General features: G+C 42.5%; 2 protein-coding genes across 5 annotated transcripts in view; both read right to left on the reverse strand.

Annotated features, from left to right (window-relative positions):
• LOC109864341 (laminin subunit beta-1-like) overlaps positions 1 to 189 on the reverse strand; it is a 38244-nt gene extending 38055 nt beyond the window's left edge. The window contains exon 1 of one of the 2 annotated variants that reach the window (XM_020452069.2): positions 23 to 189. Coding sequence is in view for 1 of the 2 variants with exons in the window: in XM_031798683.1 (XP_031654543.1) it covers positions 23 to 29 (7 nt within the window). In the remaining variant the exon portion in view is untranslated. The remainder of the gene's footprint in view (positions 1 to 22) is intronic. The other variant, XM_031798683.1, reaches the window with a different exon arrangement.
• A 735-nt stretch (positions 190 to 924) lies between these two features.
• On the reverse strand, positions 925 to 7946 carry LOC109864342 (acyl-coenzyme A thioesterase 5). Of its 3 annotated transcripts, none has more exons than XM_020452073.2 (10): positions 7064 to 7082; positions 6742 to 6944; positions 4321 to 4420; positions 3850 to 4207; positions 3520 to 3639; positions 3277 to 3359; positions 3050 to 3143; positions 2904 to 2984; positions 2182 to 2323; positions 925 to 2078 (listed from the first exon to the last, which is right to left on the reverse strand). In XM_020452073.2, coding segments are annotated over exons 1-10 (1314 nt in total). In that variant the 5' UTR covers positions 7066 to 7082; the 3' UTR covers positions 925 to 1947. The 3 variants fall into 3 exon arrangements, with proteins under 3 accessions (XP_020307662.1, XP_031654545.1, XP_031654544.1); XM_031798684.1 differs by lacking the exon at positions 7064 to 7082 and adding an exon at positions 7673 to 7946 and having other exon boundaries at positions 952 to 2078; XM_031798685.1 differs by lacking the exons at positions 6742 to 6944; positions 7064 to 7082 and adding an exon at positions 5761 to 6734.
• Between the last annotated feature and the right edge of the window lie 12942 nt (positions 7947 to 20888).

The raw sequence follows: 20888 nt of genomic DNA on the forward strand, positions 1-20888 counted from the left end.
TGCACTGCTGCACATACATTACCTGCCATGTTTCACACGATCAACTTCACGGTTCTTCTGACTGACCCCAGAAGGAGAGTTGGGTACCATGTCAAACGCAGAACTCCACATCCGTCTCTGTTGGGCAGAGGGACACACACAGGGGCCATTTTCTGTGTTTTGTAGTGGGGAGGCTTATTTAGCAGTTGGGCACAGATGGGTGATAGCTGAAAAATCCTATTCTGTCATATTCAATCCCCTATTGGGCTAAACCCTGGACATGCTTGTGGTTGAGTTGGACACAGTTATGGCAAATGGCAACGAGACAGGTGCCCATAGTTACCCCCCAGGAAAATAGACACAGCATCTCCCTGAACACTGAAAGTTAAAGATGAGTCCTCCTCAGTGCTGAAGTAATTTGCCTGGATTTTGTCTGAATTTTGAATGGTAAAATCAAGATGTGTTTATTAGTTTTATAAGACACACTATTCATCAAGTTCAATGGGGTTTATTTTAAAATTTAGACCAGGATTTCCCAAACTCAGTCCGAGGTCCCACCTGGGTGCACATTTTGGTTTTTAACCTAGCACTACACAGCTGATTCAAATAATCTAAGCTTGGTGAGTTGGTTATTTGAATCAGCTGTGTAGTTGTAGTTCAAAAACCAAAACATGCACCCAGGGCACGAGTTTTGGAAACCCTGGTTTAGACTGCAACCTATGTATGAAACATCTCAGAGCGGGAGTGCTGATCTAGGATCAGTTCTGGCTTTCAGATCATAATAAGATTAAATGGACAGGGGGATCCTTATAAAAGAGCAACACTCCTACTCTTGAGACATTTGGAATAGAGCACCAAGACTCAGCAATTGACCACAACTATACGTGCTATGTGCATACATCACCCTCGTGTGGAATATTGAAGAACTGCAAGAGACATGCCAAATAGCTCTCAATAACAACATATTGTTCATTCTCCTCCGATTTATTATAATCATCATAGACAATACATTTCCTCATGAATCAAAAAATAGAATCAATCATCTGTGTGCTATGGCAGTTAGGTTTCAGGCACAGGTGTTAACACTATTGGCAGGTTGAAACTCATACAGTTCAGTGAATGAGAGACTCTGACCCACTACTGTGGACACTCATCAGCCCTCAATTTATGTTGTACAGCTGTTTCCACTGGTCTGATGACTCTCACTGATTTCATAAATATTCATCCTTAAGAGTATATTGATGCACCCAAAATACTGTCAGTTTAAGATAAATATCTGTTTTTTTTCCTTGGGCTGTGTCTCAATCCACCACAGATGACCCAGATGATGCGTGCAGCGGGTAACGAGCACCTGCTGACCATTCTACAATACCATTCTACACGCCTATGTCGACATTCCACATCTGAGGTGGAAGGTGACTGAGCTACAGTGGTGTTTGTCAGACCGAGACATCTAAAAAAAATTGGTCTTCTCACAAAAAATCTTATTCCTTATTGATACATTTTTGGACTGTCTTTTTTTGCCATTTATGAATGTGTCATATTCAATGCGTTTCTATGGGCTATAGTAGTAAAGACCAAATTCAATATTTTAAGTAATAAAAATAAAAAATAGCTAAAACCAAGTGTACACCACACAAATTTCCAAATCCTATCGCTGAGCCTGTAAACGACATTAAACGACTATCTTTCCTGACGTTTTTAAATCTTGACAACGTAGTGGTGCGCTCACTAAATGACATGGCAAGACAGGGGTCACACACTATAAGATCCTTCACTTGGTCGTTAGGATTCTCGATACCACTCTGTCTCTCAAAAATAATGATGTTATGTATAATTATTAGCTTAGAAGAACCCTCCCACCCACCAAAATAATTAGACTTAAAATATAAAGTGTTAATGTATTTTTCTTTTAAAGTTATAGCTTAGTCAATCATACTAGGTCCTTGATGCTCTTTGGCTGTGACATCACAGCTTGGCCTTAGGCACAGAGTCAGGGCTGGGGTAGAGGTGTTGCCGTAGGAAGCTAAGGATCTTCTCCCAACAGTCTTCCTGAGCATCGGCATGCGGCTTGGTGTACCCTCCCCATAACATGATCACTGCAACACACAATCATTAGTTACATTGGGAGTGAACAATTGGTTCTATTATATATCTTAGTTCAGGTGTGTATACTATATGTGTGAGCATTGTGTACAGTACCTTTCTGTCGTGTTTGCTGCATTATGAAGTTGCTGGCTCTGAAGTGGGGTGTGTAGGGCGGCTCAATGAGGTGTCCAGCATCAGGGTATTGTAGAATGGTCAGCAGGTGCTCGTTACCCGCTGCACGCATCATCTGGGTCATCTGCAGGTGTCGTGGAAAATTGTCTCAGAAATATAACACTCTTACAAGAACTTGTGAATTCAATATAGACTTTAATACAAAGTAGCAAAGCTGAGCCCCTCCATGGAAGGACCCTATCACAAACGTAACAGAGCCGAGCCCCTCCATGGAAGGACCCTATCACAAACGTAACAGAGCCGAGCCCCTCCATGGAAAGAGACTAACTTCTGATATTACAGAGTCCTGCCTTTATAGGATTCTGTCTTTGCATAACGTATAGAGTCCCCTCCCTCTATATGAAAATAGCTTCCCTTGACCTTTCTCCATTATTTTCTTTTCATCTCAGAACTTGCTTGTTAATGCCCACATCTGACAGCTGTATAGGTTATATTGGTAGCGGGGCCCTGGTCCTATATGTTCCATTCCTTATATAGCCATTCTGTCTCAGCTCTTCAAAGTGGAAAGCCTAGATGCTGCTAATATTGGAAATGTAATCATAGTCATGAGTTTTTCTCCCACACAGGTCAGAGGTCACATTCAGCATCAATCACAATTATTGATTTCATAGGAAGCTTGTAATCATGGTTGTGTGTGTACTCACGTCCTTGGCAGACTCCACTGTGGCCCAGTTCTGATCATCCTCCCCGACGACCAACATCAATGGACACTTTATCCTCCCCATCTGTCAGAAGACACGGCAATGAGTAGACAAACCCACAGTGTGGGTGTTTGTGTGTGTTGACTTACATCCACTTTCTCTCCAAGGTCGGTTGGGATGGGCAGAATGATGTCTCTCCAGACCACACGGCCCTCTTCATCAAATCGGGTCTTATACCCATCCCTGGCAATAAATAATTGTGTTTTTAGTCTCTATATCTTCATTTGGGCTGTATGTCACAAGCTTCATAATCACGGTACTTTACACCTTCACTTTGAACAGTTTTGGGTTTATTTATCATACTCACACCACTCACTTGTTCATCTTTCTAAACACCTCGCCGATAGCCTTGTTGACAGGGATGACGTGACTCCCACTGATACACACACAGCATTTGGGCTGGAATACACACAGTATTTATAGTTTACACACGAAACAAACTCATAAGCATATACACGGTCAGTGTTGGGACAATAACGATTACTGAATCTGAATTCACTCTATAAATATAAAGCTCCAATCTGGAGGAAAACGAGGAGAGTAGGAGGGAGAGGCTCACGCTGATGTCTTTGGAGTAGGCTGCCAAGTTGAGGGCGACTGACGCGCCTAAGGAGAGACCAAACAGAGCAACTCTGTCCTTTATCACCAGGGGGTGCTCCTGCACAATCCTGAACGCTTTCTACATAACAGAGAGATGGAGCTCAAGTTCAAGTGATAAGGATACAATGTAGGATCCAATGTAGCAGATGTGATGTAATATAACATGAGGTGATATAATATAACAGTGAGTCTGGATAATGAGTCACAGGAGTGGACTCCGCCCTCTCAGGGCTGTTTCTGAACATTAAGACAAGCACAAGCATGTAGGCACACACAGTATGAGACTTACCTCAAAGTAGGTTTTTGATTCGATGTCTGAGGTTCTGTTCTTGTCATGGGGAAGGTACTCTAGCGCCATGGAAACAAAACCGTGTGACGCCAGGAGGCAGGAGCGGTACTCCACCAGCCCCCCACCCCCTCCCCACATATCCAACACCCCAGGGAAGGGTCCAGGACCTGGGGGTAAAAAGAGGGTCCCTCGGACTCCATGTTCCCTGATGTCAATTCTGCACACATCCGGTGCCATGTACCATCGTTCTGTGACAACGGTCGCTAGAGGAGACTGCTTGCTGAAGCCCTCAGTCATGTGCCCACTGTACACAGAGATGTGTACAACCATAGGAGATAGGACATCCATCTTTCTCAACCTGAGAGACAGAGAGAGTTTATTTGACTTGTCCAGCCGAGCCTGGTCACCCTAAATGATGTGTTTATCCTATGTAAAATTGACCGCAAATATTGAGTTGCATTGGTGTATTACCTGAGGCCTGTCCGACTGCCTGGAACAGGCTGCATACTCCACAGTAGACCCATGGGCTCTGCTCCTTCATATGTTCCTCCAAGACTGGCATCCTTAGCAACTACATAAACAACAGAAAAGAGAAAGAGGCTGGACTTCCTGACTTGGACTTCGGAGTTGGATGACCATTCAAAACTATTTTTTTTCTACTCGGAGCTCATTTTTTCAGAGATGTCAGTTGTAGAGGTTGACCGATTATGATTTTTCAGCACCGATACCGATTATTGGAGGACCAAAAAAAGCTGATACCGATTAATCTGCCGATTTTATATGTTTGTAATTAATGACAATTATAACAATACTGAATGAACACTTATTTTAACTTAACTTAATACATAAATCAATCAATTTAGTCTCAAATAAATAATACAATGTTCAATTTGGTTTAAATAATGCAGAAACAGTGTTAAGTAACAGTGCAATATTTGTCATGTAAAAAAGCTAACGTTTAAGTTTATTGCTCAGAACATGAGAACATATGAAAGCTGGTGGTTCCTTTTAACATGAGTCTTCAATATTCTAGGAATTATAACTCATCGACTATTTCTCTCTATACCATTTCTATTTCATATACCTTTGCATGTTCTTATAGGCACTATAGTATTGCCAGCCTAATCTCGGGAGTTGATAGGCTTGAAGTCAAAGTGCTGTGCTTCAAGCATTGCTAAGAGCTGCTGGCAAATGGAGTAAAGTGCTGTTTGAATGAATGCTTACCACCGCTCAGTCAGACTGCTCTTTCAAATCATAGACTTAATTATAATATAAGAAACAGATAGAAATACAAGCCGTAGGTCATTAATAGGTCAAATCCGGAAACTATCATTTCGGAAACAAAACGTTTATTCTTTCAGTGAAATACGGAACCGTTCCATAATTTATCGAACGGGTGGCAACCCTAAGTCTAAATATCCCTGTTAAAAATTGCACAATCTATGTTGTGTAATAATTATGTAAAATTCTGGCAAATTAATTATGGTCTTTGTTAGGAAGAAATGGTCTTCACAGTTCGCAACGAGCCAGGCAGCCCAAACAGCTGCATATACCCTGACTCTGCTTGCACTGAACGCAAGAGAAGTGACACAATTTCCCTAGTTAATATTGCCTGCTAACATGAACTTCTTTTAACAAAATATGCATGTTTAAAAATATATACTTCTGTGTATTGATTTTAAGAAAGGCATTGATGTTGATGGTTAGGTACATTTGTGCAACCATTTTTATATCATCACCTGTTTGGCGAAGTTGAAGTAGGCTGTGATTAGATGATAAATTAACAGGCACCGCATTGATTATATGCAATGCAGGGCAAGCTAGTTAACCTAGTAATATCATCAATCATGTAGTTAACTAGTGATTGTGAAGATCGTTTTTTTTAATATAAGATGCTAGCTAGCAACTTACCTTGGCTCCTTGCAGCCACAAGGTCCCTTTGATGCTGCACTCACGTAACAGGTGGTCAGTCTAACACGCAGTCTCCTCGTGGATTGGTGGTCAGTCTATTGGTGGTCAGTCTAACACAGTCTCCTCGTGGATTGCAATGTAATCGGCGTCCAAAAAGGCTGATTACCGATTGTTATGGAAACTTGAAAATCGGCCATGCCGATTAAATCGGTCAACCGCTAGTCAGTTGTCTGTAGACTGGGGCTCCCGAATGGCGCAGCTGTCTAAGGCACTGCATCTCAGTGCTAGAGGCGTCACTACAGACACCCTGGTTCGATTCCTGGCTGCATCACAACCGGCTGTGATTGGGATCCTATAGGGCGTCATCCCCATCCCGTCATCCGGGTTTTGTAGGCCGTCATTGTAAATAAGAAATTATTTTACTAGGCAAGTCAGTAAAGAACAATGGTTAATTTCTTTTAAAAGTCTCAAGCACACTGAATGGGGCTTTCAAAACAACTGGGAACTCTGAGGTCAAATAATGAGGTCAGTGATCTTCAGGTAGGAAAGTGAGAGCTCTAGAAAGAGGCAGAGTTCCCGACTTGGAATTCCAGTTGTATTGAACTTGGCATTAATGTGCTTGGGCGTGTTCATTGGTCACGCCTTTCAAAGAGTGTTGCATTTTAACACTGATCCTACTTGGGACTACAGGTCCACTGCATGACCGTCACAACAACCATATTAGTTTTAATAACATCTATTTTGGTATCCTTTACTCAAGGTTTGCTGTGATGTTGTACTAACTTGATAGCAATAGAGGGCAAACTAGCAGGCAAAAACATTGGCCAGCATCTCATGTTACAGCGCATGCTGATCTTATTGGCAACCACCAGGACAACGTGTAATTGAATTAAACAAGAGTATGGGATTTCATACAGAAGTTAGGCCAAGGCTACATCCAAGAACACTGTCTGTAAGCACGGTCGGCGGTCACAAACCTACCTGTCACCGTGCCTTGGCCGTCGCTGGTGTAATGGCCGAACGCCTCCCAAAGGTCCTTATCCTCAGAGTGATGAAGGGAATGTAGTGTCACTGAGAGCGCTGGAGGTAAATTCCTCACAACTACCTGGATCTTCTCATCCACGAGCCCCCGCGTTGGCTGCACTGACAGAAGCGGGAAAGTCCCAACCATGGTGGACAAACACCTGTAGAAAAAAGACAGAAACCAAACAAACATTGGTAAAGATGGTGGGATTGACATCCCATTTGTCTTGGCTTTAACCTGTGAAAATCAAATAAAATGTATTTATATAGCCCTTCTTACATCAGCTGATATCTCAAAGTGCTGTACAGAAACCCAGCCTAAAACCCCAAACAGCAAGCAATGCAGGTGTAGAAGCACGGTGGCTAGGAAAAACTCCCTAGAAAGACCAAAACCTAGGGAGAAACCTAGAGAGGAAGTGAGGGGTGGCCAGTCCTCTTCTGGCTGTGCCGGGTGGAGATTATAACAGAACATGGCCAAGATGTTCAAATGTTCATAAATGACCAGCAGGGTCAAATAAGTAGTTGTCGAGGGTGCAACAGGTCAGCACCTCAGGAGTAAATGTCAGTTGGCTATTCATGACCGATCATTAAGAAAACAAAATTGGCCACGAGTCTCATTCGCTTCAAACTTCGTGTCCACATTTACCTAGACTAAGCTAAATTATTCGACAATGACAAGTCAAAGACATGCTGACATAGAAAACCGCTCTGTGTAGTTACATAATTCTGGTGCGAGTAGACAAGTTTACTCCTGCAGGAAAGTACAAAGTCCGTGCGGCACTGCTCACAAAGTTACGGCAATTAGAAACCCATAGCGATGAACTGTAGGCCTATGCATGATTCATCTTCACAAAAGCGGCAATATTTTTCTCAAAGGACTGTTACTTACTTCACCGGTTAATAACAACGTTGGGTTTACGCACTGTTTGGTAAGAGGGTCTGCTTAATAAGCGTCAGTCAGCAACACTAAAACGATACTTCCGGGTCTCTGAATTTCTGACATTTTCAAAATAAAAGTTCCTCGCGTAATATAAAAGTATAATTAACCTCAAAAGTCTACCCTCATGATACACTAACACACGAGGCAGCGCGGTGAAACACGGCTTCCCATTAATTTCAATGGAAGGAAAGCAGAGAGGGCAGGGGACCTTTGGGTGGGGGAGGCGGTGAAAAATATCAACTTTTCCCAACTTTATGCAAATCACCAGCGGCGATTGCAAAAGATGTAGAATATGTTACAAATTTTAGATAGATGGCTAACATTAAATAGCTGGCTAACGTTAGCTAGGCTAGGGGTTAGGATTACGTTTAGGAGTTGGGTTAGAGGAAAGATTAGCTAAAAGGGTTAAGGTTAGGGGAAGGGTTAGCTAACATGCTAAGTAAGCTAAAAAACTAGTGGAAAAGTTGCTAAGTAGGTAAAATGCTAAAGTTTTCTGTGATGAGATTCGAATTTCCGAACGTTTTCGGTTGTTAGACGTTGGTGTTATAGGCCCACCCATCCACCCCGACAAGTAACTATCTGTTTTATGTAACCATAACAACTGTAACACATATTAATTTCAGTCTCCCAGATTTCGTTTAATTATGTTACATCTAGTATATAAGACCAGGCTGCAACACGTGGCTCTATCTTTTGAATAGTTTAACCTACAAAATATTATGCCCCGTCACTGAAATGTAAGACCCTCAGGAACACATATATTATGTACATACTGTTTCCCTCTACTATAAACACAAGCCGTTAGAAACGAGTGTACAAGACCAGGCACAAAATTAGACTGGGGAAGACAGAACATCAATGATGATGTTCTTTTCTACTCAGAAGACCATAGGACATTATTGCCTGATGATCATCTTAACTTCCCAATACATTTCTGATGCATTTCAGTCACTTCAAACCATACTGTCTTCAGAATGAAATGCTGTCAAAAAATGCTGTAACTGATTGGTAATCGACTGTCATAACCCAAATTACAAAAGTTAACATTTGCCGTTGATTACACAACTTTTTTTGCATGTCAATATGGTGTGGCAAGCACAGGAACAATCCGAGTCAGATGTATGAAGCTGAAGGTACGATCAGTGTTGCCAACTAATTTTCAGGGTAATGACGTTGTGATGTCATTGCGTGATAACGTAAAACTGCGTCATTACGTACAATACACAATAACGTCACTCAAATTGACTGGCCATCTCTGCAAAAAATATGATTTGACATTTGTTCAGTTACAGACTCCCACTCTTTTCTGTACTTCTGGCTGTACAATTTTGATTGAAACTTGTTGATTGATGATGTAAGTTCTGTTCAAGATCAAACATTCGTTACCAACTATATTCATTGGGTTTGGCTCGTTGAACTCGTACTACTGCGGCTGCAGTCAGCCAACCATGATTTGCAATTTGCTGGAATTGCTGCCGTCTGTGCACGAGCTGAGCGCCTGCTGCTGACGTCACTCACAACGTCCTTTTGCAGCCAGGCACGTGTGTTGTGATTGAGTGTGTGACAGAAACAAAATCGTTTTTGTCATTTAGAGGGAAAATGCATGCATTTTAGCGTTTGAGTCACTTTTCAAAAGTTGCTAAAAGTTCCAAATACATTTTTTAAAGTAGCTAAATGTGTTGCTAGGTGCTGTTTGAAAAAAAAGTTGCCAGGGTAGTCTGAAAAGTTGCTAAATCTAGCAACAAAATTGCTAAATTAGCATCACTGGGTATGATGTCCAGTAAGTAGTCAGGTTTAGATGCCGAGGGATGAGAACACTTTGGTTTGACAGTTCAGTTTGAGGCTGAAGTATGGAGCCGGATAGCTGACAAAAGGTTGAACTTACGCATCGTTAGGATCGTAATAAAATCCATACTTAAATTGTTAGGATCGTACGAAAAGCCATTCATGAAACATAAACGTGAAATTTAATCTGTAAACATACAAACACCATGTTACGATTACGGACTAACATTGTAGACTTGAACAAATCTTTTGTTGCAATTCTGACGTACAATAATACCTTTCAGAGTTTTGGCAGTTTCATCTCACCAACAAAAATAATTTACACCAAATGGCCTGTGAGGAGTGCTACACGAACAAACACGGAATTAGGGAAAACGGAAAGAGGTATCCTGCACGTTCTCAAGTTAAAATTCTCCATTCTCTATTACTCCTCAGTTGAGTTCACTTCACATTTAGGTAGCTAATGTCGTGAATTTGTTTGCCAGCGCAAGTCTAGATATCACAAACTGTATCATGCCTACAACAGTTAAGTTTCAGTCCACATAGAATAATAATAGATGTTTGGCGAATATATGAATTATGTATGACCACTGGAGTCTTTGCCACTCAAAATATTGTTTTATAGAATATTTTGAAATGTATTTAATCACTCAAAATCTTGCCAAAACATATTCTGTAGGAGGGGTTAATACGAATTTACAATTGGACATGACTTATATATGTTTTATTTAACTAGGAAATCAGTTAAGAACAAATTCTTATTTACAATGACTGCCTACCAGGGAACAGTGGGTTAATTGTCTTGTTCAGGGGCAGAAAGACAGATTTGTACCTTGTCAGCTCAGGCATCTGGTCCAACAACCTTTAGGTTACTTGCCCAACTCTCTAACCCCTAGGCTACCTGCCGCCCCTACTTGGCTACCTGCCGCCACTACTAGGCTACTGCTGCCCCTTCTAGGCTACCTGCCGCCCCTACTAGGCTACCTGCCGCCCCTACTTGGCTACCTGCCGCCACTACTAGGCTACTGCTGCCCCTTCTAGGCTACCTGCCGCCCCTACTAGGCTACCTGCCACCCCTTCTAGGCTACCTGCCGCCCCTACTAGGCTACCTGCCGCCCCTACTAGGCTACCTGCCGCCCCTACTAGGCTACCTGCCGCCCCTACTAGGCTACCTGCCGCCCCTACTAGGCTACTGCTGCCCCTACTAGGCTACCTGCCGCCCCTTCTAGGCTACCTGCCGCCCCTACTAGGCTACCTGCCGCCCCTACTAGGCTACCTGCCGCCCCTTCTAGGCTACCTGCCGCCCCTACTAGGCTACCTGCCGCCCCTACTAGGCTACCTGCCGCCCCTACTAGGCTACCTGCCGCCCCTACTAGGCTACCTGCCGCCCCTACTAGGCTACCTGCCGCCCCTACTAGGCTACCTGCCGCCCCTACTAGGCTACCTGCCGCCCCTACTAGGCTACCTGCCGCCCCTACTAGGCTACCTGCCGCCCCTACTAGGCTACCTGCCGCCCCTTCTAGGCTACCTGCCGCCCCTACTAGGCTACCTGCCGCCCCTACTAGGCTACCTGCCGCCCCTACTAGGCTACTGCAGCCCCTTCTAGGCTACCTGCCGCCCCTACTAGGCTACCTGCCGCCACTACTAGGCTACCTGCCGCCCCTACTAGGCTACCTGCCGCCCCTTCTAGGCTACCTGCCGCCCCTACTAGGCTACCTGCCGCCACTACTAGGCTACCTGCCGCCACTACTAGGCTACCTGCCGCCCCTACTAGGCTACCTGCCGCCCCTACTAGGCTACCTGCCGCCCCTACTAGGCTACCTGCCGCCCCTACTAGGCTACCTGCCGCCACTACTAGGCTACCTGCCGCCCCTACTAGGCTACCTGCCGCCCCTACTAGGCTACCTGCCGCCCCTACTAGGCTACCTGCCGCCCCTACTAGGCTACCTGCCGCCCCTACTAGGCTACCTGCCGCCCCTACTAGGCTACCTGCCGCCCCTAGGCTACCTGCCGCCTATATGAATCAGGTCATGAACATATGGACTTTGAAATAAATAAGGGAGAGGTTAAACGTAGGCTAAGTCTGGCATACACTTATTCCCACACTTTACAATAACTCTGTTGCAGTGGTCTTAGGTAGTCTCCGTATAGGTTATTTCCTCCATCGTGACACTGCTGCCTAGTTGAAGAGCTTATGATCTCCATGCAGCACCACAGCACCATGCTCCTTCGGAAAAGCACCCCACAGCCTCAGAAGATGCCCTTCTGGAGGCATGCAGCCACAGAGCCATTATACCCTGATGTAGACCTATTTGCCTACTAGTCAAATAAAGTGCAGAGCATGCATGATAGGTGCAACTCATCATTCCAACCTATTTGAACATTTACGTCATCCTTCATTCAGTTCAGTCAGTCAATATGTCATCCATTCTGTCATTTTTCTGAGTTGCAATAAAATGGAACAGTCTTGTCATTTTTTAAATTGAAATTCATGTGTGTATTCAAAATTATCCAGTTATTTAGCCTATCACTTTAATAATTCAATGTTTCATTTAGGCCTATCCAAATAAAATAGGACTTCAGCTTATAGGCATTGCAATTTAGGCTGGGGTACTGGTGTCTTGCCGAATAATTGTAGAACTCAATTTGTCTTTTATAACAGTTTTTATTATAGACTTCCCCTTAAAAAGAGACCCTAGCTACCAGGCCACTAAATATAGACTATAAATAAATTGTAACTAAAATAGTTGAAGACGCACATGCAGTGACTGATAGGGAAAACAGATCTGACAATAAGAATAGGCTTTTGATAGTCTTGACCATTTGGGACCCCTTGGCTATTTCACTCAGGACATGCCATCCTGCAGCCCTCCTCGCTACCTAAACTTCCCTCACAGTACCTTGAATTTCCCTTGAGTCCTGTTAGTTTGACTGTTAAGCCTACTTTAGGTATCCATCACCCATCATAGCCCTGCCATTCCCAACCAATCAAAGCACTTGGAAAGGCTCATCTGGACACTGCACCCACCCACTCAGGTCAGAGTGTATGGTTGTCTGAAGAAAGAAGACACACAATTCATTCGGATTAACACAAGTACTATTCCACCAAGATTCACTCTCAATCAAGAATCATGTTATCTGATCAAAAGTATCAGCATTGGTGTTACCGGACATCCTGTGGAGGGTCAGAACCCAAATCACAGTCAGCATCATTGTACTAGTGGGTGAGGGCATTCACAGCCGAACGCTCAGACGAGTGAGGTCATACCAGCCAACTGTTTTTATACAAGCCTTAATCAATATTTGGTTTTGTCTCATTTAATGCTATGGATATAGCCTCTGTGTGATGGGGTTGTGCAACTCAAATGGCTACAACAAGCCTACATACAGAATGGAAATCGCAAGTACAACAGTCAAAATATAATATAATATAAGCTCAGGCGGTTATTTTAGACAAGGCTGTTGTTCTGTGTATTTATAGTATCATTCTCACACAAGTCATTTGCTGAAGGCCCAAGCCTATATTACACCATCTACTGGTATAACGTCGTTGTCGAATGCAAGCTCTAGACTTTTATTTTGGAAATGAAATCAGAAGCTGCAAAGCAACTCTTAACGTCTTGGGCTAAAGTTGCTTGATTGATTAGCTAACTTTGAATAGATACGTTCGGTTCATGTCCTTTACAGATGCCACATTCCTGACAAAAGTTTGTACGTATAAAAATATCTGTAACCGAGTAAAGGGATACGTAAAGTAAGAATTGAACGTGTAAATGTTCATTCATAGTCGTAACATAGTGTGTGTACTTTTACAGATTTAATATAACAGTTACGTTTCATATTTCTTTCGTTACTAACATCACGTTAGTCAGTGACAATTTATTTGCATACACAAGAGCTGAGCAGGTTTGTCAAATGCTGTTGGTAACTTTCTATATAAATGAATCTCCCATTATCTTGTATTTTGTTTTCTATTATGTAACTTATTTTGTGTCTAAAATGTGTTTGAAAGCATTCTGGGGGAGGTAGGACAAAAAGGGGAAAATTAATAATGCCTGAATCCATTCTGTCCGTTAAAATCCAATTACAATATATAACTTATATATATTTTTGAACGGGGTCTCCAATTCAACTTTTTGTGTCCATTCTGAATCACCACCAGGGGGTGCTGTGAAACCTGTGCTGCTGTTAGGACCATGGGGTTACAGCAGGACATCAGCACACCACTGCTCTCGATATGTTTTATAAATATGTTGCACATTCCTTTCAATAACACACGTCATTGTTTAGAGAAAGTGTCTGTATACCTATAATTTATTTCTGAAATTAAAAGTACGCAATATAGTGTAATTGTGACAAAAATGTAAAGGTGACCTTGTTGGATTTCACATAACTGTATAAATGTGCATTATCATTCCCCATGATTGTTTCTCCATCACAGTGACCCCCCCAATGGATTTTTGACATGTTTTGTACAGATTGCAGGACTAAGAACAATCACCCCCCACACAAAACACACACAATACAGTAGTCATGAGCCCCAGCATCGACGGGCTTACCCTCGATTAATAGTACACTATGATAAAACACCTCTCCTTGTGTTTCTGCAGATGATTTATGCAGCTGCTGTTGATGTAGGATCTGTTTGTTTTTTAATGACTTATCCCACTGACTTCACCTTCCCTGGGAGATGACAACTGTCTCTCCCATGGTGAAAGGTTCCCTTCTTACTCTATAAATGTTGCCTTGTTAACTAAGTATGTTCTGTTATGCGCATCCTATCGAATCCTGTACCCTGTTAGTACATGTTACATAGCGGCAGTTGACCTTGGTCCGGTCGGTCTGCAGAGACACAACTCATACCTATGTGACCCCTTTGGGGTGTTGGTGGCAGGTTGCTTGAGTTCATTCTTAGGACATGGGTTGGAGATGGCCTGTATCCTTCCAGGACCCTCTGAGTTGAAGTTAATGAGTGAACAGGTGAGAGGCAGGTAACCTCATTGGCAGCCTCATCTGATGGTGATTGACACACACACAGGAAGCAATCAGTCTGATCCTTCACTAGTCTGGTCAGATTACGTGGGCATCTCTCCCTTGTAACAGGTTGTACAGGGGTTGTTGATAATACGTTTTATAGCAGCTGATGTGATATGCATGTCCTTGGTAGAGGATGAATAAGTTGTCCTATGAGGTATCTGTCAGAATAGGTTTCTTGAGTTATTGCTAAAGATGAGAATGTGTTTGATGTCAACTCTATATAATCAGATGTACTATACGTGATATGATGGGTACTGTTTGTTCTCAGGCGAGGATGAAGTGATTCTGTGGGACTGGGCAGCCAAAGGCAGCACTGGACCTGATTAACCCTCCTCTTCTTTGCCATTCCTCCTCAAGTACTAGTCTTTTTCCAGGGATGCACCACACGCACCATTACACTCTACAATATGTCTACCATGTGTGAGACTCTTACCCAGTACTGTGCTATACTGTGCGCTCTCCTGCCAAAAGCTCCATCTTCTTCTAAGGCAGAAAATACTTGACTAAACATGTCATATAAGTCCTTTCTGCTATCTAAGATTTAACTAAATATTCCTTCATATACCCTGTAAGACTACCTTTAAACCCATATCACTAACATGTAATCTATAACCCTGTAATAACAAGAACAACCCTGTAATAACATCTCAGTAATATTACTCATCTAGAGCCCTCTAAGCCACATGTGCGTGTGTGTTTTGCACGTCTGTGCAAAAGATCTACTGTGTGTCTCTCCCATTATTATAGGAGTCTGCTGTGATATTAACAGGGTTAGTAAGTGCCCTACCCCCACCCTCCCCCAGCTCCCCGAGCTAAAACGACCGGCAGTATTGGCCTTGTGATGGTAGATTTGCTATGTTTCTTTTAAAGGTATTTGTTTTGGCCATATCTTGTTCCTAATCAATGCAAATCTAGGTGCTGACATATTTACAGTTCTCCTTATCCAAAACAACCATGAGTGAGGGAAGGAGAAACTGAGGATTTAAAAAAAACAAAAAACAGATTGGAATGGTTACAAACTGTAGAGAGAAGGAGAGTAAAAGAGAGAGTGAGCGAAAGAGTGTAGGGAAGTCAGAGAGACAAATAGAGGGGTATGGGGAGAGCGAGAGAGATTGACAGACCTATAAAAGACAGACTGAGTACGATGTATAGTTTAGATATATTCAATTTTGGTCTTAGGCAGGATGTGACTCCACCCTAACATCTTTACAATGAATGTTTTGGGGTCATTCCATCTCCACTGCCATCTGTACTTCCTGCCTCCAAAACAATGTATGTCCTTTTCCTGTCCTGTCCTTTTTGGCTTCCTAGTGGGACGTAGCGTCCATTCCCAGGAGACCACCTGGCCGCTGTACACCCTCAACCCCAGAGACTGGGCCAGCTCTCTCTCTCTCCTCTCTGTGTGTGATGTGTTTGTTGAGTAACTTTTACAACAGAAAATAACCAAGTGGGACACAGGAGTACCATTTCAATAAATTTAGTGAAAGTCAAGCTCGTGAGATACAAAACAATAATGATGTCATCTGAGTGGTCAATCAAGGTTTAACACAGAGTTTTTATTCTATGCCTATGCTTTCACTGTGCCGAACACTAAACTGTCTCTCTCTTCCTATCTCTATCAAGCTCTCCCTTCTCTCTCACTTCATCTCCCTCTCTACATGTGGTCTCATAACTGGCTCAACCTTTCTCTCTGAGAGAGTCCAGTAATTTTTAAGTACTAGTGTGCTGACCTTTGACCCCCCCCCCCCCCCCCCCCCCCAGCTTTCTTTCTGAGAGAGTCCAGTAATTTTTAAGTACTAGTGTGCTGACCTTTGACCCCCCCCCCCCCCCCCCCAGCGTTTCCCTTTCTGACTGGGCATCTCTGGCTCTGCTCAGCGTTGCATTACCCAGAGCTCTGTTGGTGTCAACCGGTGCTTGTCTCATAGATCTAGAGTTTGTATCAGTGCATGTTGTCTATATATTGTGAAGGGGGTCATGTTGAAGTTCAGAGTCAGCAGGGGAAGGATATGGAATAGCCTATATGTAGATGCTGGACTGAATTTGATATGTAAGTGATGATGATGATCATCAATGGAGTGTTGTGACATTGTGGTATAGTAAGTCAGTATACCCTTCTTCTTTACCCCACTCAGCTTGTGTACATCAGTCCCTGAGAGACACCCGAGTCTCCCTGCAGTTCCCCAAGTCCAAAGAACAGACCCCATCCTCCTCATTTTGGACCCTCCAGTCCACACATCCTGATAATAAAAAATAAAAAAATTTAGTCATTTAGCAGACGCTCTTATCTAGAGCGACTTATATGAGCAATTAGGGTTAAGTGCCTTGCTCAAGGGCACAAAAAAAGATTTTTCACAAAGTCAGCTCTGTGATTTGAACCAGTGATCTTTCAGTCACTGGCCCAACCTTAACCTCTAGGCTACTGATAATGATAATAATAATTAGGTGGGTATCACGCCCTGACCTTAGTTATCTATTTTCTTTATTATTTTGGTCAGGTCAGGGTGTGATGAGGGTGGTTTGTTTAGTTTTTGTATTGTCTAGGGGTTTTTGTATTGCCTAGGGGTTTTGTGTTTATATGTCTATGGTTGCCTAGATTGGTTCTCAATCAGAGGCAGCTCTTTATCGCTGTCTCTGATTGGGGACCATGTTTAGGTAGCCATTTTGCCTAGGCTATTTGTGGCTTCTTGTCTATGTGTAGTTGCCTGTTAGCACTTATGTGTATAAGCACCCACTGTCACGGTTCGTTCGGTTGTTTGTTTCAGTGTTTCATTCTTTAATAAATTAAGAATGTACGCTTACCACGCTGCGCCTTGGTCTCCTCCTTACGACGACCGTGACAGTGGGTGCTTATATTTGTCCTATTTCACACATGCACACGTGTGTATTATATGCATGTGTGAATTGGAAATGTTTTTTGGGATATCCCAACCCCCGAGACACCCTCAGAGTGGGGTCACGGCGAGTGTCAGCCATTATCAACAGTAACCCTGGAGAAATTAGGGTTACGTGCCTTGCTCAAGGGCACCTGGACAGATTTTTCACCTTGTTGGCACATTTTGGGAATGTGAACTTGACCCTAGAAAGGGAGTAGGCAGACATGCACAGTCTCACACACACACACACCTGAGGGAACAGGGCAACAAAAGGACAGGGAGAACTCAGTGAACCTTAGTGAATCACTAGCCAAACTAATCCGTTACCCCAGGGGAAATGTCATTCCGGCTTTCAAATTACTCTTGGAAGTTGTGACAGTAGAATGCACAAGGTGCAATTGCGAGATTTGCTAGTGTATCATCAGTTTTCCTCTTGTCATGTCAGTCATTATTTATAACTTATAATCAGAAATGTGCAGATCATCTAACCGCTGCTAGCTAATGGTTTTTTTTTGCTAGGTTTTTTAGCCCATAGATTTTGTTGTAATGTTTGAATCACTCAAATATCAAATGAACACACATTGGACATGGAAAAATGTATAGAATAGCAAGAAAATAAGCTTTAAAACTGCAAAATGTTCTCTGCACCCCATTACAAAATGTGTAGAATTGCAGGAAATAAGCTTTAAACATACAAAACCTTAAAACCAACAATAGGGGTGTGAACTCTTTGTGTCATGAACAGTGTTTGTGCTCATAGAAAAAGATGACTTGCGCGCGGAATGTTCCCCCCAGTGAAACAGTTTGGGAACCCCCGTTATAGTGTACTGTGTGTGTGTGTGCCAGTGGTGTAAAACTACTTTAAAGTACTACTTAAGTCGTTTTGGGTGGTATCTGTTCTTTACTTTACTTTATTTTTTTTTACTTCACTACATTCCTAAAGGAAATATTGTACTTTTAACTCCATACATTTTCCCTGACAACCAGAAGGACTTTTAATTACTTAACCGGACAGGAAAATAGTCAAATTCACGCACTTATCAAGAGATCACGTGGTCTTCCCTACTACTTCTGGCTTGGCGGACTCACTAAGCACAAATGCATCCTTTGTAAATAATCTGAGTGCTATCCGTAAATGATTAAAACAAGAAAACAGTGCTGTCTGCTTTTAAGTGATTTTTACTTGTACTTTTGATACTTAAGTATATTTATAACCAAATACTTTTAGACATATACTCAAGTAATATTTTACTAGCTGTAACGGTTTTCTTTAGGTGAAGTAGAGGCGGACCAAAATGCAGCGTGGTGGTTATTCATGTTTAATTTATAAAGACACTATACATGAATAAACTAACAAAAACAATAAACGTGCGAAAACCTAAACAGCCCTATCTGGTGCAAACACAGAGACAGGAACAATCACCCACAAACACACAGTGAAACCCAAGCTACCTAAATATGGTTCCCAATCAGAGACAATGACTAACACCTGCCTCTGATTGAGAACCATATCAGGCCAGACATAGAAATAGACAAACAAGACATCCAACATAGAATGCCCACTCAGATCACACCCTGACCAACCAAAACATAGAAACATACAAAGCAAACTATGGTCAGGGTGTGACACTAGCTGACAAACTTTTACTTGAGTAACTTTCTATTAAGGTATCTAGGCCTTTTCTCAAGGACGACAAATGGGTACTTTTTCCACCACTGGTGTGTGTGGTCTTCACCTTGGGAACCACTCGGTACCTAGATGACTTCAGGGTCTTTTAGAACTTTTAGAGGTCCACCCTCAGCACTGATAGGCTGCGCTATATACCCATACCCCTTGTCCCGCCTCCCCTGCCTATCTTATCTTATTAGTTATGCTAGGTTGTGATTACGGTTTGATCCCTCCTCACCGGAAATGAGAGGGACATACTGCATCCAGATGGGAGGGATCCTGTGGGGGAGCCTTGTGATCCAAGTGTTAACTGAGAGGAGTAACGTGTTGTAACACTGCATGTGGCTGTGGCTTGGGATGAGGAGAGGACTAGGTGAGGTTTAGTGGTGCCCGCTGAGCCCCAGCTGACCTGTCTTCCATACAGCAAGAGAGAAGGGTACAGAGTACAGTCTACTCTCATTATAAGGATTTACATCTGAGCCAGACAACTTGATCACTATCACTAAAACTGCATTCACTATAAGCAGAGTGCACTGTATGTGATATCAATACATAGTCAGCCTGGTACTGTAACATGGCTGTGTATAGTTTGTATCTGCTCTTAATGTCACACAAGCATACACACACTCTGTCGAATATGTACTTGATATGTAAACTAAGTCTAATAATATAAACATCTGTTATTAAAGGAAACTCTGTAAGTACATGTTTAGAATAACTGGTATAAGCCTAGTTTTAGGTGTGGAGCGCTTGTGACATGAAAACATATTGTCCCATGTCAGATCGCGTTATATATTCCAGATCTTTACAGCATAATGTCCTACAATCTCAGACATAATATGTACAGGTGAAAGAGGTCACATTGAGGTGGCAAATATAATGGCATTGTAATGGCTTTCATCGGAAGAAGAGGAATCGTCAGACCAAAATGCAGCGGAATACGTGTTCATCTTTATTTTAAGGAACTGAACACTGAATACAAAAATAACAAAAGGAAAACCCGAAACAGTCCTGCAAGGTGAAACAAGCACTAAACAGAAATACAACTATCCACAACTAAAAGTGGAAAAACAGGCTACCCAAGAATGGACAGCTGTCCCTGATTGAGAACCATACCCGGCCGAAACATAGAAATACAAAAACCTAGACATACAAACGTAGAATGCCCACCCAAATCACACCCTGACCAAACAACAATAGAAACATACAAAGAAATCTACGGTCAGGGCTTGACAGGCATGTAAAAATGGCACCGGAAGAAATGGCTGTCTTTTTATGGTCTCCTAACCAATTGTGCTATTGTGTGTTTTTTCGCGTTATTTGTCACTTATTTTGTACATAATGTTTCTGCCACTGTCTCTTATGACCGAAAAGAGCTTCTAGATATCAGGACAAAGATTACTCACCTCGTACTGGACAAAGATTTTTTTCTCTGACAAGTCAGGCCAAATCCCTGTGATTCACATGAGAAAGAGACGGAGATATAGGGAACAATGTACAATCATTGTATAACAAAATAGACGATCTACGATCATGAAAATCCTCACATTAAAATTAAAAACATTAAAAACTGTAATATCTTATGTTTAACCGATTAGTGGCTGAACGACGAAATGAATAACATACAGCTGACGGGATTTACGCTGCATCGGCAACATAGAACAGCCACTTCTGGTAAGACAAGGGTTGGCAGTCTGTGTATATTTATTAACAACAGCTGGTGCACGAAATCCAATAGTAAGGAAGTCCCGAGGTTTTGCTCGCCTGAGGTAGAGTATCTCATGATAAGCTGTAGACCACC

This window comes from Oncorhynchus kisutch, linkage group LG19 (assembly GCF_002021735.2).
Source record: "Oncorhynchus kisutch isolate 150728-3 linkage group LG19, Okis_V2, whole genome shotgun sequence".
Lineage (NCBI taxonomy): Eukaryota > Metazoa > Chordata > Actinopteri > Salmoniformes > Salmonidae > Oncorhynchus > Oncorhynchus kisutch.